Source organism: Haliotis cracherodii, unplaced genomic scaffold, assembly GCF_022045235.1.
Source record: "Haliotis cracherodii isolate W230 unplaced genomic scaffold, xgHalCrac1.p SCAF_10, whole genome shotgun sequence".
In the NCBI taxonomy this organism is placed as follows: domain Eukaryota; kingdom Metazoa; phylum Mollusca; class Gastropoda; order Lepetellida; family Haliotidae; genus Haliotis; species Haliotis cracherodii.
The window spans coordinates 21,757,249-21,780,004 of record NW_027266265.1 but is presented as its reverse complement, the minus strand read 5'-3'; the positions used below and the strand labels follow the sequence as shown (position 1 = coordinate 21,780,004).

Here is a 22,756-nt window from a genome sequence, read left to right as displayed (position 1 = left end):
ATGACTGATTCAAAATACTTTAAAAAAACATAGTCTGGAATGGAAGTCGTCAGTTTGAAACAAGCTGCTTTCTTAGTGGCTACTGTCAATCCTGTTAATCAGTCAGTCAAAGTTTGTGTAAGGTCATTCTGACGTAACCTGCAATGGGATGTCCTCAGCAGTAGCGAGAACTAATGAGATTGAGGTAGTCAGAGCAGGTCTATTAACAGGTCTATATAGCACTGATTGAATCAGTTCCCATCATTAGTATCGGATAAAGCCAATGGATTAACGCGTGTCGGATTAACGAGACTTGAAGTACTTTGTAAACATCACTTTTTGAAGTTTGTTGAAAATTGAACAAGTCATCATTGGCATGTGATCAGCCAATAAACCAAGCAACTGACCAGAAATCCCGTAAACATCAAAATAAGAATTTATTATTATCACTATAATGTCACGTTTTAGTTTCACATTTGTCAGGGAGGATACAAAATTGTCTGACACAAGTTTGAATTTGCACACTTTTGAATTTGTCGGACAGATTGCTAGTCACCTTGCAAACTTTTTCGTGAAGACCAAGTTGAATTAAACTTGCCCTAGAATATACGTCATATGAGTATCATGAAGGCAAAAAAGAGCAACTCACCAACTACCATCAGTGTGAATTCAAAGCCTCTCTTCACAGACTTTCTGTACACCTGATTTGGGAGATTTGCAAAACCTACATATCCTTCCAGTTCTTTGTGTGTGTCACCATACTTTTTCTCCCGTTCCTTCTCCTTATCAAGCTCGGTATCTCTCATATATTCCTTTTCCTTCACTCTTTCTCTGTCATATCCAAGACGAGCAGAAGGGTCAAACTTTGTGGTGGGTCCATCCCCGCTACCTCCACGAAAAAAGGCTTCTCTCTTTGCTGCATTCATCTGAAACAATCAGGCAACTGTATACCACCAACCCTTGTGTATAAGAAGAGAAGATATGCTTATATTCAAAATTCCTGAATAAAATGTAAAGTAACATGACGCATGCCAAATTCAGCTGCAGGTTACAACGTAAGATCAAGTTCTGGAACCTTCAGAGGCATTAAAGAATTATTTATTTATTACCTGAAACTAAAAATGTTCATATTAAGGTGCCACTTGCATGTATCTGATCCGTGTTGCTGTCTAGCTACCCGTTATAAGTTAGTCATCAAAACATAAAGTTCCATGCCTCCAGCTACCTTTATAACAAAATTTAAACTTTTTGGGTCAAATGACAATCAACCTATCTTCATGATCTTGGCTATGAGCTGCCAGAAATTGTTTAATTAAAAGCATATAGGGTGTTAAGTAAGGATAAGATTTATGGATGAACAACTTCTTTATTACAACTGGGAGCAACATTTCAGTGTAGGTTCTCATACCGTTGTCAAGCAAGTGATGGTTGACAAGTATATATATATATACAGGTAGGAGGCAGTGTTTATACAGTAGAGAAGATATCAGACGTAATTACACCGGAGTGGAGAAGCCTGCTATGTACACAAAAAGAGTAGTAAACAAACTGACCGACCAAGTCAGTAATATAAAACAAAAGGGTGAAGCGAGTAAAATAAACAAAAAGAGTATTCATGACTGATTGGGGTCTTTGATGAGTTATGGTATGCCTGGGGTCATTTGATGTTGATGACTTCCTCTAGTTTTCTGATTTTGAAGTCTTTGAGGTTGGTGGTGAGGGCTTTGACTTTATCCTACTGGATGCTGTGGCTTGGATTGTCACGGATATGGTCTGATAGTGCTGATTTAGTGTCATCTTTGGAGACTGAACTTTGATGTTCTTTAATTCAGGTTTTGAGGGGCCTACATGTTTCTCCAATAATATATACTGCTCTTGATGGTTAAAGTTTGTGGCTGGATGGTGGTTTTCCTGCAGCTTTAATTGTGTTATGAATGGTGTTACTTCTCCTGAAAACTACATCAATGTTGGCCTGATTTCTGGATTATTTTCCTAACTGTTCCAAAGTAGCAGAGGGTGATCACAAAGGGTGCAGATTTTTTACGGGGAAATTTCTGAGATTTCTTCATGATGTTCTGTATTGTCTGTTGTACTAGCTGCTACATTGATGTAGTTTTCAAGAGAAGTCACAACATTCAGAACACAATTAAAGCCACAAGAAAACCACCAACCTCAAAAACTTGTGCCTTATTTGACTAATCAACGTTGAAGGTATAATTCTTCTACTATGTTAATACCTCTTGCCTTACAGACAGCTTAAACAAGCCAATTATACACAGTAGATGCTATCTTTAACATGCATCCTCAGATCTATCCAGACATATCACAGAAAGTACTCATCAATATCAGAAATAACAAGAGTCATCAGTAGACAACATATTCTCCTGGTCCAGCCTCATGTTCATTTAAGTCCAAATCTTCATCATGAAAACATAAATATATACTGAACCGCAAAAGAAACGTCCCCATGAATAGATATATGAGAAACCTTATTTGTCAAAACACTGTAAACATACTTTGAGACATATTAAAAATATGAAACTTGGCAAAACTGATCATCAAGGTTGAAATTAAAGTGTCAAATGTTCTTAAAGTGAAACACAACACTAGTCTCTGGGAAATTGGCATTACAAGTCAGTATCTCTTGAGTCCGCTATGTGCATTGATGACTGCCGTGCAACGCCGATACATAGAATGGATGAGGCAGTTGATGAAGGCCATAGGCACTTAAGCCCACACTCGGAGGAACGCATGGAGCAGTTCAGCTGCAGTTGTCCGCCTTGGTCAGACGTCATTCAGCTGTCTTTGAATCTCGTCCCACAGATGCTAAATGGGATTAAAATCGGGACTGAGGGCAGGCAACTGCATGGTTCTGATGCCACTCTTCTGGAGGAAGTCTCTTGTTGCTATTGCTGTGTGTGCACAGGCGTTATCATGCTGAAACTCGGGGTTGTGGCGATGTGCCATATGAGATATGGCGTGTGGACTCAAGACTTGATCAATGTACCACAGGGCCACAGGGCCGACCCTCTGTGCAAGACCAATTCCACCCCACACCATGATGATCGGACCAACCCACAAGCATCCGAATAACGTTTCCAACGGCGTCGCCAGACTCTCTCTCTGCCATCTGCTGTTGCGATACAGCAACTGCTCTCGTCTGAGAAGAGGACTCTTCTCCACTGCTGGTGGCACCAATACTGGTGCTGTGTTGCCGCCCGGCGATGATGTGGTTTCAGAATGGGTCCTTGGTATGGCCTGCGACAGTGGAGGTGTCTGCTCGTCAATCGTTGACGCACAGTGTCCGCACTAATGTGTCGCTGATTTGTCCCCATGGTCTGTCGAGCAGTTTCCACAGCAATAAAAAAGCGATTTTGAAGATGCTGCCGCACAATCTCACGATCCTGACGTGGATTAGTATTAAAGAAGTTGTTATCCATAAAACTGTGTCTACCTTGTCATCCGTCAACTTCTAAGTAATGCCTATCAAACAGGGGTAGAAACTAACATTTTTGTTCCACTAGTCCTTATAACGATAACATATAGCGGCACCCTTATAAATGGCAAATTGCTACTAGTCCTTATGATACCTTAACTATTGGCCAGTTTGGCAAGGACTACAGGACTAGTGCCAATTTCTCAAAGATGGTAATACACTATTAACCACTAAATCTGAAATTGCCACCAAGCTTGGTGAAACTTTGGCAAATCATTCCTCAACATCCAATTATAACCCTCCATTTCAGAGGTTTCAAAAACAGCAGGAAAAGAAAAAAGTAAATTTTAACTATGATAATGGTGAGGACTAAAAGGAAACATTTTCACTCAATGAATTACATACTGCCCTAGGGCAAGCCCATGACACTGCAGCAGGAGTCGACAACATCCACTATCAGCTCCTGAAACACTTCCCTGATTCATGTCTGGACAACCAGAAATTTCCCTCCATTCCTATACAAATATACAGATCCATCCAATTACCGTCCAATATCAGTAACTAGCTGTGTTTGTAAAACCATGGAGCGCATGGTCAACAATCGATTAATCTGGTTCTTGGAGTCCAATAACCTCCTGAGTGACATCCGGTACCATTGACCGTTTGGTGCGTTTAGAATCATTTATTAAATAATCCATTGTCAACAAACAACATACTGTATCGTCTGTATAATAATTTTTAAATATGTATGTGAATAATGAAATGCTTGTTTTTAAATTTGGTGTGATGATTTTACCAACTGACATTACTGAAGGCTCTGTCCAGGAGGTTAAAGTCCCCCTGTTTTTCACTAGACCTATTTATGTGCCAAGTTTGGTGAAGAAATATTGTAAGGTTTTCAAGATCTGCTCCAGAAATGAGTACTACCAACATTTTCAGTTTAAGTCAAAGTCGTTGCCTGGGAAACTCGAAAAATAATTTCTTAAAAAATCCCAAACTATAAAACGGCACCAGTCATGTGCCAAGTTTGGTGAAGAAATTAGTACGGTTTTCAAGATCTGCTCTGGAAATGAGCACTACCGCCATTTTCAGTCTAAGGCAAAGTTGTTGCCAGGTTAACTCAAATTTTTTTTGTTTTTTTAAATCCCAAAGTATCAAAAGGCACCAGTTCACTACTACACCTATCTATGTGCCAAATTTGATGAAGCAATATTGTACGGTTTTCAAGATCTGCTCCGGAAACAAGGACTACCACCATTTTCGGTCTAAGTCAAAGTCGTTGCCATGGAAACTCAAAAATATTTCTATTAAACATCCCAAACTATCAAAAGGCACAGTTCACCACTAGACGTACCTATGTACCAAGTTTGGTTAAGATATCTCTCATGGTTTTTGTGTTTTGCTCCGGAAATGGAACATGACGGACGGACGGACTGACGGACGGAAGGACGGATGGCACCCATTCCTGTATCCCCCTTCCACTTTGTGGCGGGGGATAAAAATGTAACAATCATCAACCATTGCTCATTGCTGAGAATGTTTTAATATTGGCTAGTATTGTGCACAACCATCAGTAGCTAAAGTGATGACATAAATCCTGCTGGGGTATCATGCATATCATATTGTCACATATATTTGACAAAATGTGTTTTATAATATAAATTTGCATTGATGTCTCACTTCTGAAAATATCAACTTGTTTTCATCGCCATATGGCTGAAATAATGCCAATGCAACATTAAATTTTAACGAACAAACTAACTAACTAATTTTATAGCATAAATTGGAAAACATTAAGATTCAATGAAGTTGAGAACTGTTATTTACGAAAGTACAAAAGCTTGGAAGCTTAGAAGATCTAGCATGGTGACCAACAAGCTGTTTCAAAATAGACCATGAGAAATTTATCATTATTTTGCTCATCAAGGAATACATTGATAGGGAGGCCCATTCCCAGCTTGATTGTTCAAAAATGTAAATTTGGTTACACCCGCCTGCACTACTTTTTTCAAAAGTCATTACCTAAGAACCATTTTTTAATATTTTTTTTTAGCCTTGTGACTGTTTTTTTAAAAATGAACACAAACTACTGCCACAGCAATTACGATAACAGTACACAATAGAGTGGTATTGCAATATTCAATGACAGTGTATAATATAATGGCAGTGGTCAGTATCAAATACAAAAATACAATGGTGATATCAAAACTCAGTGATAATATCATATTCATCCAGCTGCAACAGTGGTCAAGCTTCTGAGATGGGCAACGCAAGGAATCAGGGATGATGAGTGATCCTAAAATGAAAGCTGGTCCTGAAGCGATGAAATGCGTGATATATATCTAAACACGCACTTGTCCCACTATCAACATAGTCTACCTAGCTACTGGACATTTCTACTCAGCACTCTCACAACAAAGAACATTCCATGTGTTTCTATAAAACACTATCACCGTCCACGGGAAACCGCACCGAAAGTTTTCACAGCACACTAGCATCTAAATAACAAGAGGCCCATGGGGCCTGTATTGCTAACCTGGATATTTACGCAATCAACTCTTTTTAGCCCTGCCCTTTAGTCCCTAGGGGGTGGGGGTAGGGTTCAGCCCCTCCATTTGTCAAATTTGAATCCAGACCATTGGAGAATGCTTTCAACCAAATATGGTTGATATCTATCTCTTAGTTCCAGAGAGGAAGTCGTTTAAAGCAATATAGCCAAATTACCCCTATCTCGCCCTGCCCCGCCCCGGCCCGCCCCACCATTAGTACAGTTTTGAATCCCCAACATCTAGGGATGCTTCCAACAAAATATGGTTGATATGTAACTCTTAGTCCCAGGGAGGAAGTCGTTTAAAGCAATACAGCCTAATTACCCCTATCTCGCCCCGCCCCTTGGGGGGTCAGTCCCACCATTTGTACAATTTTGAATCCCCACCACCTAGGGATGCTTCCAGTCAAATTTCATTAATTTCAAATTAGTGGTTCAGAAGAAGAAGTCGTTTGAATAAACTATTGATGTACGGACGCATACAGGCGACTGAAGGACGGATGACGGACACCACGGTATGGCATAACCTTACCTTGGTCCTTCGGACATGTTGAGCTAATAAAATAATATTGTAACTTCCTGACCACAACTTCCATTAAATAGTACTACATTCCTGATGACTGATCACTGTCCAAATGCAATGCAATGAGCGTCCCAGAAACTCAACAGAAACAATGTAACACAGTTACAATAATTGTTCAACACTGCCATATAACTATATGTAACTATATATTATATATATGCAAGAAATAGAGATTGGTCTATGTCTATGCATAGTGTAATAAAGTTTAGTTTTGCCCTGAACTATTATAGTTATTGCTCTGACATTATAATAGCTTTGGTCAAAACTATACTTTACTACACTACACATGAGCATGATGAGGGTAGAGCAAACTTTATTATTTTTCAAAGATGCCAAACTTAAGACTAACTTTGTTTTATTAGAGATGAGTTTACAAAGAAACCTGTAATGAGTGGAACCCTAAAATAAGATTTCCCAAACAGGGCTAACTGACGGGTTGTTCCATCTAATTGGCCGTACCCTTACGTTATGAGACATATCAATGTTTAAAACACAATACAACACCACTAATATGGGTTGTTTACTATTTAAAAATAGGTCACATTTCATTATCCATTCAGTTTGCGGTTATCCATAAATCCAAGCAGTATTAAAAAGATTAAAAAAAAACAACTTTTATATTAATTGGGTTCAATTTTATCACATGACTCGGAACATTCCACAAACGCATTGTGGGGCCGAGCTAACATGCAAACATAGCCGAAGTTCGTTATTGTCAGTTGAGGTGTTTTCTGTTGTACAAGTTGCAACTTTATTTCTAGCCACTAATGTTATAGCAGACTGCAGCAAAAGTGTACTTTCCGGGGCGGGAAGCACAAACTGATCCTGTAAATCAATGTGAATTGATGGCCTGGGGTTGCTATGGTGTTGCCGTGGGATGGTCATGGCAGAGGAAGAGCAACAGTAGTCGTTTTGTTTGACTGCTGTATATTCTTAAATGCTGAACACTGAGCAACAGATGTACACGTGGTTATGAAACTTTTCAAGGATCGCTCATTCCTTTGTCCTGAGAGACATACATGATTCTTTGGGCACGAACGCCCGACACAGTGACACGAGAGATGGTCGACATAATCTTGACATATTTCTCCTCAGGTAATAATATTCAAGTATTCGACAAATTTAAAAAAACTCTTTCACAGAAAATTGAAGTGGATGCGCCATCTTAAATGACAGTAAGGAAAGAACATTGTTACCAAGGCTATGTTAGATCACAGGGGAGGTAATTCAAACAGTACCATGATGTCAGTCCATCATAATGTAACTCAAAAAGTGTATTTTCTCGCACACAAAGTACAGTCAGTCGGCGCCTTTGATTTCTTAGAGAAGCATCATAGAAAGGTATATAAAAATGTATTTGTGTCTTTCTTAAAGTTAGTTTACACTACTCTCATAAAATGTGCTAAAATAGGTCTAAAATCTCTATTTCAATGGAATCTAAATGTGGAAATTGTCCCCTCAAACCGACACATAAACAATGGGTCAACTTGGCTGATTAGGAGTTTTCCAGTGTAGAGAATATCAAGTGTGTGTATTGTGTGCATGCTTGCATGCAGATGTCGAAATTAACAAACTTGGTGTTGTGTTGTGATGTGATGTGGCTGGTGATATGATGGGGTCGGTGAAGCTTAGGCGCCAACACTATTCCTGCCCTATCTTTAATATTTGAATAAAATAGGAGAAACTGTTATTTGTGCTAAAGGCTAACCACAGTCTAGCTTTCAAACATCTGTAGCTAGCTGGTGTTAAAAGTTTTATCATGAGGCAGGAGGCGTCTTGTTTATGAGTGTCAATTAGCCCAGTTAACTCAAGTTAGGAATGTCGCTCTTTAATTGTGTAAACTGCTGGTCCTGTTCTTGTATTCTTTTGCCCTTAAGAAGAAAGTATAATGACTATGTGAATGAATTACTTCAAAAACAAAAAAATATAAATTCTTAATGGCATATGTAAAACCAAAAATTATATATATGTGCAGGACTAAAATTAAGATAATCAACAACTAAAGACATCTTACATCTTATAAGTTATATGTTCCTAAATAGTCATTACTAAAAACATTTGTCTAAATTGATACATGTATAATCAATATTCTAGTACGTCATGATAGAAGTACATATTTGGTTTTATAACTTACATTGTTGTATTAATGTAGGACTCAGATCTATGGTAGGACTCTAATCCGTGGCGGATTCTCATTGTTATATCACTTCATATTTGCAATGATGTCATATCCATGAACAATCAGTTCTATTGTTATATGACATCACGTATGAGATGATGTCACAACTCCTTGCCTGGGATGATGTCATGTAAGTTTAACATCTAATACTGATAGACACAGCGATCAGTTGAGACAAGTCAAGATGGAGCCAGACACCATAGAAATTGAAGGTTTTATTATGGTGGATTCATGCTGGCAGAGGAAGAAACCAATTTTGAAAGACCCTGTGACAGTTCAGGGAATAATCGGGAGGTTTGCCGACTGGTAGCGTAAATTAGTGACTAAATATAGGTTAAAATATGCAACGATAAACTGAAACTGACGCTCTCTCTCCACTGCAGACTGCAGTACAGGATTGATTAAATAATAACCAAACACCATGAATGAGCTACAGTTTTACTGTAGACCTTACATTTATAACTGTTGAAAGTTCTTGAAATATTAACACTTGAATAAATACAATGAATAAACATATTCCCAACCATATTCATGATATTTGCATGGTAGATTTTGGCCTGTACATTACAGACCTAATGTCAAATCATAATGGAATGATTTTCCAAAAAAAAAGACATCACCTGGCTCTGAATCCAAAGTGGGGAAGCATAAAAGGAACAAGATATTATCAAATCCTGCAAATAAGAAGATGGTTAGTATTAGTGTATAAAAATTATTTCTATGATGAAACTTTGGGTAGCGTTTTTAAGAAAAGTGCAAGAAATATGCAATGCCTGCAACAACGATCCTATTCCAAAGCGGAAATGATAACACTAATCCAGAGAAATCACAACATTGCACATCGAAGTCTGACGCTATTTATGAATCTATCCAACTTTCTGTGTTTCAGGTTGTTAGAGAGACAATCGCGGTTTTATTTAGCGTTCATGTTTTGTGCAAACAATGTGACAGTTCAGTGAAACCTCAAACTACGAGAACAAGAAAACCTATCCCAGCCACACATCACAACTCACGTTGGTGGATAGACTTAAAGATGATGCTACCAAACAAAGGATACACCTACGTATGCAACATCATGGACTGCTATTCAAGATTCACTTTTGGGAAAGCTACCAAGACTAAAACAGCAAAGGAAATAGCTGTGGTTGTACTTCATCTTTATGTTTTGGTGCTCCGTGTATTTTACAGTCCGATAATGGACCAATCTCATTAAAATCAGATCTTAGTTTTTGCTATCGCTAAACAAAGTCTGAGGACATCCCATTACAGGTCACGTCAGAACGACCTTTCATCCAACCAATCAGAGCATCGCTAACCAGATCATGAAAGTGACAGTCGGAATGTGTTTTCTTATCATGCAACCACAGGCCTCAAAGTCTAGTTTTGTATTTTGCAACTGGTATTTTCATGTCAGTCGCCAACTGGCTTCTTGTCTTTAATTAAGTTTGGCAACTCAATATCTCTTGTCATAAGATATTAAAAAAGATCCTTTTTAATATAAGTGCAGTAACTTCAGGGAAAAAATCGACATCAGAACATAATAACATCGACTAGATTACTGCTAGGCCATGTGTACTGTTTTTGCTTTCGATATGAAGCTCCATACCTGGAATGAAGGAAGCGCTTATCGTTGCACTAAAAGTAATAATGCATTATTAAAAGTAATACACTAACGATGTTAAGAGTTTAGTACCCACGCATCCGCTGTACGACATCCGCCCAGGTGACAGCTATGGCGGTCGTTTCGCCGTTTAAAAACAAGAAGTATTTTTCCTTATTTGCGCAAGTCAAAACAACATCAAAACGTTGTCAATCGGCAAATGAGGATGACTGTGCTCCTCCAAAGCTGAATGCTTTGAATGGCAAAGCTGACACAGAAGTTTCATCGTCTAGCAATTCGTGTGTTGATTCGTCTGTCAACTCGTTGGATAAACCAAAACCTGCCACTGGCACGAACATTCAAACAGGACTGGCTGAAATATTCGTGGCTGAAATATGGCAAGATCAGGGCACCATCTAAATTTTTTTTAATTTTTTTGAATTGACAGGAAGATAAATTAATAAATTTTAAATGAACTTTGAAATTAAAAATAAATAAATTTCATGAAAACATGCATTAAAATCATTTGATAATCTGATGTAAATACATTTGGAGAATGAAACATGCTGTTACAGATTACCTTTAATTTTGAACATTAAAAAAGTGCTGAATTTGTAAATTACAGTACATCAGTTGAAATATAACATAATTATCAGTATTGTAATGTTCTAAAGCTTGTGTGATGATGTTACTGACACAATGGTCTAAAGCTTGTTTGTCTGAAAAACTCAAAAGCTTCAACAACAGTTCTTGTTCATGATATATAACTGATTATTCAAACTAATGAATTTTTGTGTGTTTTGTTATGCAGAAGCTCAGTTAAATTACAAGTCTTTACTTTTGGCTCCTTACATTTTGCCTTGGCTCCTTGAAATTCTATTTGGCTCCTTGAAAAAATAACTTAGGAGCCAAGTGGCACCTTTGAAATTTTTTAACTTTGAGGCCTGCAACCGCGATATATTTAACACGGGGTATTCCGAACGACAGTTATGTTTTGAAGCGTAGTTGCCAGTTTGAAACTAGTGCCGTAAAGCTCAAAGCTGCTTTCTGATTGGCTAATGTTGATTTCTTGTCAGTCATTTCATTGGTCGGTCAAAATTTGCGAAAGTCGTTCTGACGTGACCCGTAATGGGATGTCCTCAGATATTTGTTTAGCGGTAGCGAAAACTAAGATCTGATTTTAATGAGATTGATAATGGACGAGAGTTTCGCACTGAAATTGATAATGGACGAGAGTTTCGCACTGAAATTGACAATTGACGAGAGTTTCCCAATGAGGTCATATTCAAGTTAGACTTTTGCATTATAAAAAAACAAGGGCAAAAGTGAGCGTGGCTCACTAATATCCCCGACCCGCCTAGTGTGTCAGTAGTTTCAAATTAAATAATGGATAGGGTTAAGGTTTGAAAAATTCATTAAAAAAATGGAAAAAAAATTTCTTTTGACTGCAACCCTCCATATGACACAGATTATATGTAGTAAGTTTGAGATGAACTCACTGAATAATTTAAGAGAAATAGCGCAGACAAAATTTTCGGACAGACAGAATGACGGTCGGACCTTTGGTATAACTATATACCCCGACCTAAAATGCTATGATGTAGCTATAATGACTATTTAAGAGCATATATAAGATGTAAGATGTCTTCAGTTGTTGATTATCTTAATCTCTATCCGACCCCATTCAACTCCTCTACCAAAATGTGGTGCTAGATAGGTCCAGCAATGCAGGAGACAGTGAGACAACAAGCTGAAGAGATAGTAATATAACGGTCAACATGGTCAATAGACTGTTTCTTGATAGAAATTGAAAACTGCCTCATACTTGTTATTGTAATATCTATTATCATCTCCACACAGCATACTTTAGGACAGGATGTCATGTTCATCTACAAGCATATTACATACAGTGCGACAATATATTAAAGACCATGGTTGAAATGGTAATGGAAGGTACACCTCTTGCCTCTGGGGATAGAAAAATCAACCTTCTGCTCTCCTTACCATGCTTACAGAAGCTCTTTCCACTACACCATGGAGGCGGTCTTATAATATATGAATTGAAGACAGCGTAACTGTGTTATACTAGGATTAACAGGATCCAGACTAACAATGTTTCAATGTCTTCGTGTGAGATCTGATCTTTGATGAATAAACTCTAATGACAGTGAAAATTGCAAAGAAATTCAATCAATGGTTCAAAGATCAATTCTGAAGGAATCTATGTATGTTTCACTTCTGTTGAAACAACTTAGTTGGACTTAATTTTCAATAATTCATACTTTCATAACGGTGAGTTTCAATCTAACCTTATCATGCGTATTTGGTGAAAGATTTATTCATATCATTTCAGAAAGCCCTGTGCCTCTAACTACCTAAATAAGAAAGTTATACACACATGTAGTTGAATATCACAGTATATACTGCTACTACATGTTGATGTGTAACATAATGTTTGTCTTGGTAATATGTATATTTATTTTCAAGAATACTAAAGGGAAAAAAAGGGTAAAAACTTTAGCATTATAATATGGCTGTTTGTCTTCCATATCAATCCTTTATTTGCATCAAAAACTGGCCCACAAAATGGAAAGCTCAATCTACATCCAAAGCTGATGTAACTTTTGCTTCATCTTGCCAAATATTACTATTCACAAGACACTTCAATTGGTTATAAACACACCTCTTAGTTTTTAGAATCTTAAGAGATTTCATACACTTAATGAAAATATACACTGTCAATAGTTCACTACAGCATAGAATATTAAACATTATCTGTATCTTATTATTGGCAACATAACAGAAAGTAAAATAATTAACTACAGGTTTCTCAGACTCCTCTAAGTCAACCCCCTCCTTGTCTCTTTCAGAAATGGCCTAGTCCTTCACCAACACAGGGTAATACCTAATTTGATTTAATCAAAACTATTACCAAAATAGCTGTATGAAATCAGCTTAAGAAATAAAAAAAGTGAATAGAAGAGAGAAATGTATTGGGTTCAAAAAGATTTCATAGATAATATGCTAGGACAAGCCAAGTGTGTTTACACTTCCTATTCTCCCATCTTCCAGAACTGGCTGCCCTACTAACGAGACCATTCAACCTTGACCTTCATGATGAATCACTGAGGTGCATAAGCTTCATTCAGAGACGGCAACAAAGCCAGCCCCCAGTCAAACCAATTCAGCAAATTGACTGCTGTATCTGCCTTCATATGCCTCAATTGCTATGGTGAACAAAGGAAATTATAGATGCACGGTCTTCAACAAAATGGTTGAGAACCTGGTTACAATACATTATTAGGGATTTGGGGAAAAGAACAATCCCACCATCTGCTCTACATAAACATGCAAGTGGGTTGGTTGAAAGGTAAAAGGTGATACATACAGGCGATAGATTCATCCCATTTGTCTTCGAACTGCTTTCCTTGTTGCTATCCTGTTGCAATATCCCTACAGGTTTTTCCCCTTGAGTATTGTATCGTGGTACACCTCCGGTGAGGGAAATATTTATACCTGAATTGTGACTGGGTGAGGGAGAGCGATCTCCACTTGTGCCAGAGCCAGAGTTTTTGTCAGACAGTGGACTGGCTGTTTTGTTGTCCTGAATACGAGGCTTTTCCACCTCCTCCTTCCGAAAACTATTTCTCAAAAGTCTGGCTCTCTCAGCTACAGATGGTGGTTTTTCTGGAAGAGGTGGGGCAGGCCCTCGAGCAGGGGAAGATGACATTGTGTCAGACATGAGGCACAATCAGACTCACAAAGGCACAGTAGTCCAAAGCTTGCAAACGAGGCAGCCTCACTGGCTGACAGGAAAAGAAATGTGTAGGCACTAGCACCCGTTGGTCTGTGGGCCAAGGCAGCTGCAGCACTCTCCTTGATGTGAAATTCAATCCTCTCCGCCAGCACATGTGGCTTTTATTAAAAGAGAGCCAGCTAGGCTGGGAGGCGGAGTCTATGACATGCTGTTTACAGGAGGTGATAGCACCAGCCAGATCTACAGATCTCATTTCTATTAATACCAACATGCATATATCAACATAAGGGGAACATGCAATGTCAGATTCAATATGGAGCTTTCATCAACAGCAACACAAATGTATATTATCTGGATCAGGTCATGGTGACAACTGAAAGTTCTTTGTTCCCCTGAGCAAGAGATTTATCATGAACATTCTTGATCTACACAGAATGCTGGCTATTTGTTTATAAAATAATTCATTCATCTCACATACCTAACAATGCTTGTTACTCTGAAAATGTGGAAGTAGAGACCACAGGCATAAGCTGAGCATGCTTAAAAAGAAAACAAAACTATAATTGAAACATCTTATCTCCTTCTAACATCCTAAAATGCAGTTTTGATATGTTTATCATTTTTATCAAGAAAAATGGGCGTACATTTACAACATACAAAACAGGCTAAATAAAAAAAGTGGCATTGGCTGTATAATGATAATTCCTCTGACCAATCAAATGAAGGGTGTAGAGTCAAGTTTTCAATTCAATATTGATTGCAAGTTTCCATTATCTGTCGGTGGGATCATGTTATTCAGTATGAAAATAATAACATTAATTCTTAAAGTTCAATCATTCATTCCATCAGGTATGGTCCTAAAATATTGATAATAACAATAAGGTGTCTTTATGGATCTAAATCATCATTTTCATCACTTGAAAGTATAAAAAATCAGCAGTCAAGAGATAATCAATCATTAATACATTAACTTATCACAATCAATAATGCCAATTTATAACCAAATATCAAGCTTATACACAAACAGGATTGTCTATTTCTATTTTAAGTGTACAGAAGACATACAATTGAATAACTGCACATCTTCAATAAATGCACTTATCGCTGTCATTGTAGTTCACATAGCCGCAAAGAGATGATTTACTTTCATATGTCAAGTTGATCTATAGTCAAGTCCCGTAAATCCGACATGGTTGGCTGCATTTGATTATGTTGGATTAATGAGTATGTCGGACAAATGAATTCAAGTAAGTCAAGTCACGTTAATCCGACATGGTTGGTTGCATATGAATATGTTGGATTAATGAGTATGTAGGACAAATGAAATCAAGTACAGTTAAGCCCCGTTAATCCGACATGGTTTGTTGCATATGATTATATCAGTGTAACGAGTATGTCAGATAAACAAAATTAAGTAGTATCAACGTTCGTGATAAAAAAAATCAGACAATTACACGATAGATAATGATATTAACACGTAATAAAAAAAATGAAAAATGAAATATTCATATTGTTATGTCACATTGTCAGTGGAATTAAATTTTCAAATAAGGCTTATTCTCTTAAGCTTAACACAAAACAACTGTTACGGACTGTATGACTTATTCAAAATACATTAAAAAGATAAGTCTGGAATGGAAGTAGACAGTTTGAAACTGGTACCGCAAAGCTTAAGAAAGCTGCTTCCTTAGTGGCTAACATTGACTTCCTGTTAGTCATTTCATTGATCGGTCATAGTTTACGAAAGGTTGTTCTGACATGACCTGTAATGGGATTTCCTCGGCGATAGCGAGAACGTGTATCTGATCTAATGAGATTGAGGTAATCTAAGCATGTGATTAATCCTGTTTTCTTTACTTAAAGTATTAATTGTATATTGTTTATCTCTGCAGCCGTTGTTATGCAGCTACCAACTGACTCTTCTTGCATCAAAACACGGGCTGTGTACTCACAGGCAGATGACCATGGAGTATGATGATCACTGTGTCGGATTAAGAAGACTGATCACTAATAAGTGATTTTGGTAATTCGTTGCAAGTTAGGTGTGTCGGAGTGAGGGAATGTTGCCTTAATGGGTCTAAATAGCACTGATTTAATCGGTTCACATCATTAGTGTCAGATAAAGCCGACTGTCGGATTAACAAGACTTGACTGTATTGAGTGAGTGAGTGAGTGAGTTGTAATTCAATTAAGGATTGACTGTGGATTTTTTTCGGCTCATTGAGGTATGAATAAAAAAAACCGATGTGCCAACTGTATTGATCCCCATAGCAGATTCAGTTTTTAGATTAATAATCATATCTCAAAAAGTACAATCTGACTTTCGGCAGTTGTAATTGTGAAAGTTTGCTTCCTTCTTTTTCATTGAAACTGATAAATAGATTAATATCCTGTTTCATTTCTGAATACCAAATTTTATTTTGTTAATCATACACTGCATGAAGTGTGTCTTCATATTCATTATTTTCTATGTGTTTGTCATGTTTATTTGCAGTTTCATATGATAAACAAGGTATTGCTAAAAAATATGATTTCTAACTGTACACTTCACTTCTGACATGGGGAAATTTTTTAACGATGCCATTACAATGGCTGCAAAGCAGCAATGGTGGGCTCCAAGTTACACTGTGCACAAATGTCCATGTTCGAATCCTCAAAGGGTGTCCTTGTACCAAATCTGTCACTTGTAGGGCACAACTTGCAGGGTGTCCCGACTGCCAAGTTGGCGTGTGCAAAGTTTCTTCTGAACCCATTTCCGACCTCGAACATGTTCGAAGCATCAAAGGGTTTGTTTGTACCAACTCTGTCAAAATATAGTCACCGTTTGCACTGTGTCCCAAATATTAATCAAGTATCACCACCAAGTGATCTTACTTTAAGCAGGCAACCAAGAACTAAAAATGAGATGCATATGGCACACTTACTTCTAGTGAACTTGCAATAGTTTCTGTCAACAACATTACAAGATATGATCTTTAGATCAAAATTCTGGTGAATTTTTTTAATCAAAATCAAAATCCAATACAGACGCAACTAAAAAAGATATCCAAATTCAGCTATTAACGTTAGCCGAAATTATCAGACAGTTTGGAAACATTTCATGCAGTGGATTCGAAGTTGTTTGCATTTGAAGACAGGTACCCAAAAGACACTGTGAAAACCTTGAATCCAATATGGCTGCCAAACCACGTGACCAATGACCAAAGTCAAAGAACAATAAATGTCAAGTAACTAAAGCAGCAGATACATGCAAGTTTTCAAAGTAATCGGACAAGCGGTTGTGGAGCAATAGGGCAAAATATATCTTTAAAAAATACTTTTTTTTCAGTTATCTGCCCTTGGCCTTTGAGCCTACGGCTTTGGGATTTTGGCAGAATCTAGTACTCAGCGTTCTTCACACATAACAAAATTTGAACAAAATCAAGTTTAAAAATAAAGTTTACATTAAATTGTATATTTATATATTCATCCTATCTCACATAATACATTTCTTCTTTCAATCCTTACGCGGAAAACAGGTTGAGCAAAGTTTCCAGCTTCTAAAAATTATCCATTCGAACACATCACAGCATCACCATGGTCACCACCACAACTAATGGGTTGCGCACTGTAATCCTGTGTGTTGTGAGCTTACACATCCGGATCACCAGACTACCCCTGCAAAATCATTCTCTTTGTTACAGCAGACAGGCTAGAGAAGCTGTGATGTGGGGATGGCTTGGTGGACTTATAGCATGTGAGACAGGATAAGTATATAATAAATATACAATTTATTGCAAAAATTACAATTTTTTTAAACTTATCCCATCCGACACTATGCATTTATCCCACGGTTAGAAGGCAAGGCGCAGATAGCCTAGCACGTAGAGGCTACAACCATGAGACATACATGAGGAAGCTGGTGCAAAACAGTGATACACATAAAAGAAGCCATAACACTGCCTAGTGTCATAAAGACGAGAACTCTTGAGTAAATAAAAAAACACCATAACAGGTGATGCAACCCCTTTAGTAGGATGTAACAATATTAAATCGGGTATAACATGTGTTACATGTTTTCAAGTAGGACATCATTACATGAACGATCGAGTAGCTTTGAAAGCATATATTCAGCATATGACTTACAACCAATCCGGAAGGGGTTTCCAGGCAATCAGTACTACAAGACTGACCACACCACTATCTCTTACAGACAATAGGGTGAGCAAGCTAGTCGTCTCTTTAACACTTCGTAAAAGCTATCAATCGAGTGATTGAAGCATGCTAAGACGAAAAGAGGAACGACCGACAAGGATCATCAAACCAAAACCGAGACATCATGTGCATAGAGCAGAGGTGATCAGGTAAGGGTTCTGGACACCGCCAAAACGGCTGATGTTGAAAACCAGAGTATATAGTGGGAAGCAAAGACAGTGTGGGACCATTATAAGCTTTGTGCATCCACTAGAAGGAGAAGATACCAGTCTAGGCAAGGATCCAGTATTCAATGCTCCGTCGCAGAGATGTTATGCAACGACTGCGTGTTCAATTTAGCGTGTTAAATCTACAGGTAACCTAGCTCTATCTTAAAAACTCAATATGTTTATCTCCTAATTAGAGGTACTGATCGTGTTCAAAGTCACTAATTTGAAATATTTTAACATGGTGCATTTTCCAATAATTGGTTGCACTTGTGCTTGTTTTATATACATAGCTAAATCGAGCAATGTAACAACGTTCTAGTAGTGAGTGAGTGAGGTTTTACGCCGCTTTTAGCAATATTCCAGCAATATCATGGCAGAGAACACCAAAAAGGGGCTTTGCACATTGTGCCCATGTCGGGAATCGAACCTGGGTCTTAGGTGTGACGAGCGAACGCTTAAACCACTAGGCTACTCGACTGCCCCCAATTTCTTAGAAGCATCCACGGTAGTAATATGATGTAGAACAATGTTCAAACAAAGAGATACCACACTTATGATCTGATTAAACACGTTTGGCCCCTTACCTGTCAGACATTTTGAATTATTGAACAAGATTCTGCACCAAAAAGATTTCAAGGGTATGTGCCCTTGTCACTCATGGCCATGTTCATCAACCATAGGATAAAACAGTTAGATGATTGATACTCAACAGAGAATACAAAATATTCATGACACATTTAATCATGTTACTTGAAACAAGTGGGGCCGAGCTAACCCAAACATAACCAAAGCTCTGTGTCGCTGGTTACTGTGAACTGAACAAGATTCTGCACCAAAAAGATTTCATGGGGATGTGCCCTTGTCACTCATGGCCATGTTCATCAACCATAGGATAAAACAGTTAGATGATTGATACTCAACAGAGAATACAAAATATTCATGACACATTTAATCATGTTACTTGAAACAAGTAGGGCCGAGCTAACCCAAACATAACCAAAGCTCTGTGTTGCTGGTTACTGTGAACTGAACAAGATTCTGCGCCAAAAAGATTTCATGGGGATGTGCCCTTGTCACTCATGGCCATGTTCATCAACCACTGGATAAAACTGTCGTAAAAATTGCAACTTCATTTCCACCACTAGTGTCAGCAGACAGCAGCAACTGCAAGCCATGTAATAGTAATAATAGTATCCTTACAAAGTTTGTTGCGCTACATGATACCGCCACTGACACGAGTCTACAGCCCGCGTGAAGCGTGATACGGCGTTGTCGTGGGACGAACATGGCAGAGGAAAAGCAATAGCGGTTGTTTTGTCTGCAGTATGTTGCTAAATGCCTTACACTGAGCAACAGATGTACATGTGGTTGTGAAACTCTTCAAGGAATGATCATGTTTGTGTCCAGAGATTAGGGCTGGGACAATACACCAACTGTGCGATCCGATATGCATCACGATACTTTATGCACGATCCGATATGTATCATGATACTTGCATGTGCTCTTATCTGTGGTGCATAAGCCATCTTTTTCATAGAGAGGATGGCTAAATACTTGGCACACAGATGATTTACAGTAGGCAGTATGAAGTGTGGCACTTCAAATATGTGTGAAAATATGTATGTTTTCACTATTAACTTGCAATACTGATAAGTGTTTAGAGGAACAGTTATTAAAGCAAACATTTAAGGTCAGAATCAATATTTTTTACTAAGTGTAAGGCTGTGATCGATACTTAAAGTTAAAAACTGCAATCCACCGATGCATTGACGTATTGCCCCGCCACTACCAGAGATAGTCATAAATCTGTTGGCATCAACACATGCTTCGGACAACTTTGTGACTGCTTTCACACGGACACAGTGGTTTGAATATGTTTGAAAAAACACAACCGAAAGAGAGATTTGACAGCATTTGGCTACCTTTCTTCCCAGGTAATACACATTCAGTTGTTCAATAAGTTGAAAGAAACAACTTCACCGATCGATAATTGATCGATAATTGATGTGGACGTGCCATCTTGCTTGACAGCATTGACAGAACAATGTTACCAAGGATATGTTAGATCACAATGGGGGTAATGACATCATGACATCAGCCCATTATGACGTAACTCAAAATGCATACTTTATCACAAAGTGCAGTCGACACCTTTTGTCTTTCAGCACAGTATCCTAAAAAGCTTTTTCAAAACAGCTGCCATGGTGACCACATCGAAAATTTGATTCAGTCCTCTTAAACAAATTCAGATGTCATTCTATGACGGAAACACAGTATGTGAAGTTTCAGTTTCATTGCTTCATAGGTTGTCTGTAGTGCAAAGAAATGCATTTTAAGAGAATGTTATACTTTAAAGGAGCATGGTTAAAAACATCTTCCCAGGGCAAGAGAGTTAACTGACTATAAAAGTTCAGTTTCTACCCTTGCCGAACCAGGCTAGTATTATGGAGTTACATTTTGGCTGGACTAACGAGTCTATGCATAGTCCAATCATAATTGCGCAACAAAATCGAAATCAGGTTCGTAAACTGTCTTGCAGATTTCGGTCGATTGCAGAATTTGTAAAGCATGTGCACCGCCAGCTCGTCAACAGATATTTTCCAAATCTTTTCATGTTTTTAATCAAGGTGCTCACAATATTTGATGCATTTCGAGATGTAAGATCAGATCATCTTGACTGTTTTGTTTGAAGCAAATGCAAGTGATACGAGATGTGGAATCTGATTGTTCCAGAGGAGAGGCTTAGAAGGGACATCATTCGTAATAGCCACTGATGGCACTACAATGAAGCACAGGAATTCCAGCCTGGTTTGGCAAGGGTGGAAACTGGACTTTTAAACAGCAAAGGTCAAATAATGGTCCAAACTTAACACATAGAGAAAAATGTGTTGAGAAATGCTACTAACCTAGCTAACTAGCCATATATCAAACTTCATTACATTTTGAATTAAAATGGCTGAGTCATGGACATAAGAAGTTTTGGCTTTCTATATGGTCTAAATGCTAAGATAAAAGTTAAAAAGACCACAAATAATATAAGTTGAGCCCCAGTTCTGACTACATAACTTCCACATTTCATTACATTTTAATGACATCGTAATGACCAAAAACATGATAAATGGGTGTTTCTGTGGTGGCCATATTGAAAATCTGATTTGAACCTCTTGAACAAGTACCTGTGTTGTTATTAACTGGAACAAATGTGAAGTTTCAGCTTCATTGGAAGATCGGTTTCTGGAGAGATGTATACAGACGACATCGATGCCAACAGTGAACAACAAAGCCATGACATAAGCTCATCGGACTTTAAGTCAAATGAGCTTAAAATTCATCAAAACAGATCGGACTCATTTAAAATTCTTTCAGATTTCATTACAACAGCACTGTCAATTCATAAAATGTGCCTTATGTTGATGAAAGTATGCCTGTCGGTTACCCATCACCTGTCACTGAGACAAACATATCTCTTAACCCTTGCCCGTTATGGTAGAAATGAAATAACTGGCATTATTGAAAGGGAATTTCTAATAAAAAGGAACCATTTATCACGTAAATAGAACATATTTTTACCAAAAAATGAGAAGAACCAAAAAACGGACATCTATTTACATTTGACAACTGTCACTGGTGACATATGTATTGACTGATCAATTGGTTGCTTAATTGTCTGTAAGAATTACAAAATTGGAATTACATTTTTCCAGATTATAAATTGCTATAAATTATAATAACTAATTCCTTTCCTGCAACAAAGACTGACTAGGCTAGTCATTACCACAATCATGATAATGTATGCAACAGGCTGTTAACTCTGTTGTCAAAGGACAAACTCTTCTCCAAATCAACTTCAAGGAGGAATCATAACACTTACCGAAGCTATTGTCACAGTTGATTTATCCACAAGTACATCCATCAGGAATCATATGAAATGAGAAAGAACAATGGCAAATGTTAATGACTAGAAGCCAATTATTACCAAAACGTTCTTTGATTTCTACATGCAGGAAGAGATGGTCTCTGATTCAGGGATTTACCTTGACTTACAAAAGTATTGTTCCAGGGGACCCCCCTGATAGATTTTAAGGGTCCTTGCAGGCAATATGAATGTTCTGTAAAGTAATGAAATGGTGTAGCTTACAGTAAGCATGGTAAGTTTTGATAATTACTATAGAGCCTGAAATGAATCAATGATCATGTGGACAGTGGCCATGATTGATGGTTGAAATGACGCCCATAACTGCTCTTGATGCACTGTAGGTGCAATGAATTTT

At 37.8% G+C, this 22,756-nt stretch overlaps 1 protein-coding gene across 2 annotated transcripts in view; it reads right to left on the bottom strand.

Annotated features, from left to right (window-relative positions):
* The window catches only part of LOC139454192 (septin-7-like), a 133,805-nt gene extending 111,361 nt beyond the window's left edge, over positions 1-22,444 (bottom strand). Inside the window, exons 1-2 of one of the 2 annotated variants that reach the window (XM_071235760.1) lie at positions 22,357-22,444; positions 629-905 (exon numbers count right to left, since the gene is read on the bottom strand). In XM_071235760.1, coding sequence (XP_071091861.1) covers positions 629-905; positions 22,357-22,398 — 319 coding nt within the window. In that variant the 5' untranslated portion in view covers positions 22,399-22,444. Of the gene's footprint in view, positions 1-628; positions 906-13,713; positions 14,175-22,356 lie in introns of those variants that run through there. The other variant, XM_071235759.1, reaches the window with a different exon arrangement.
* Positions 22,445-22,756: the final 312 nt, after the last annotated feature.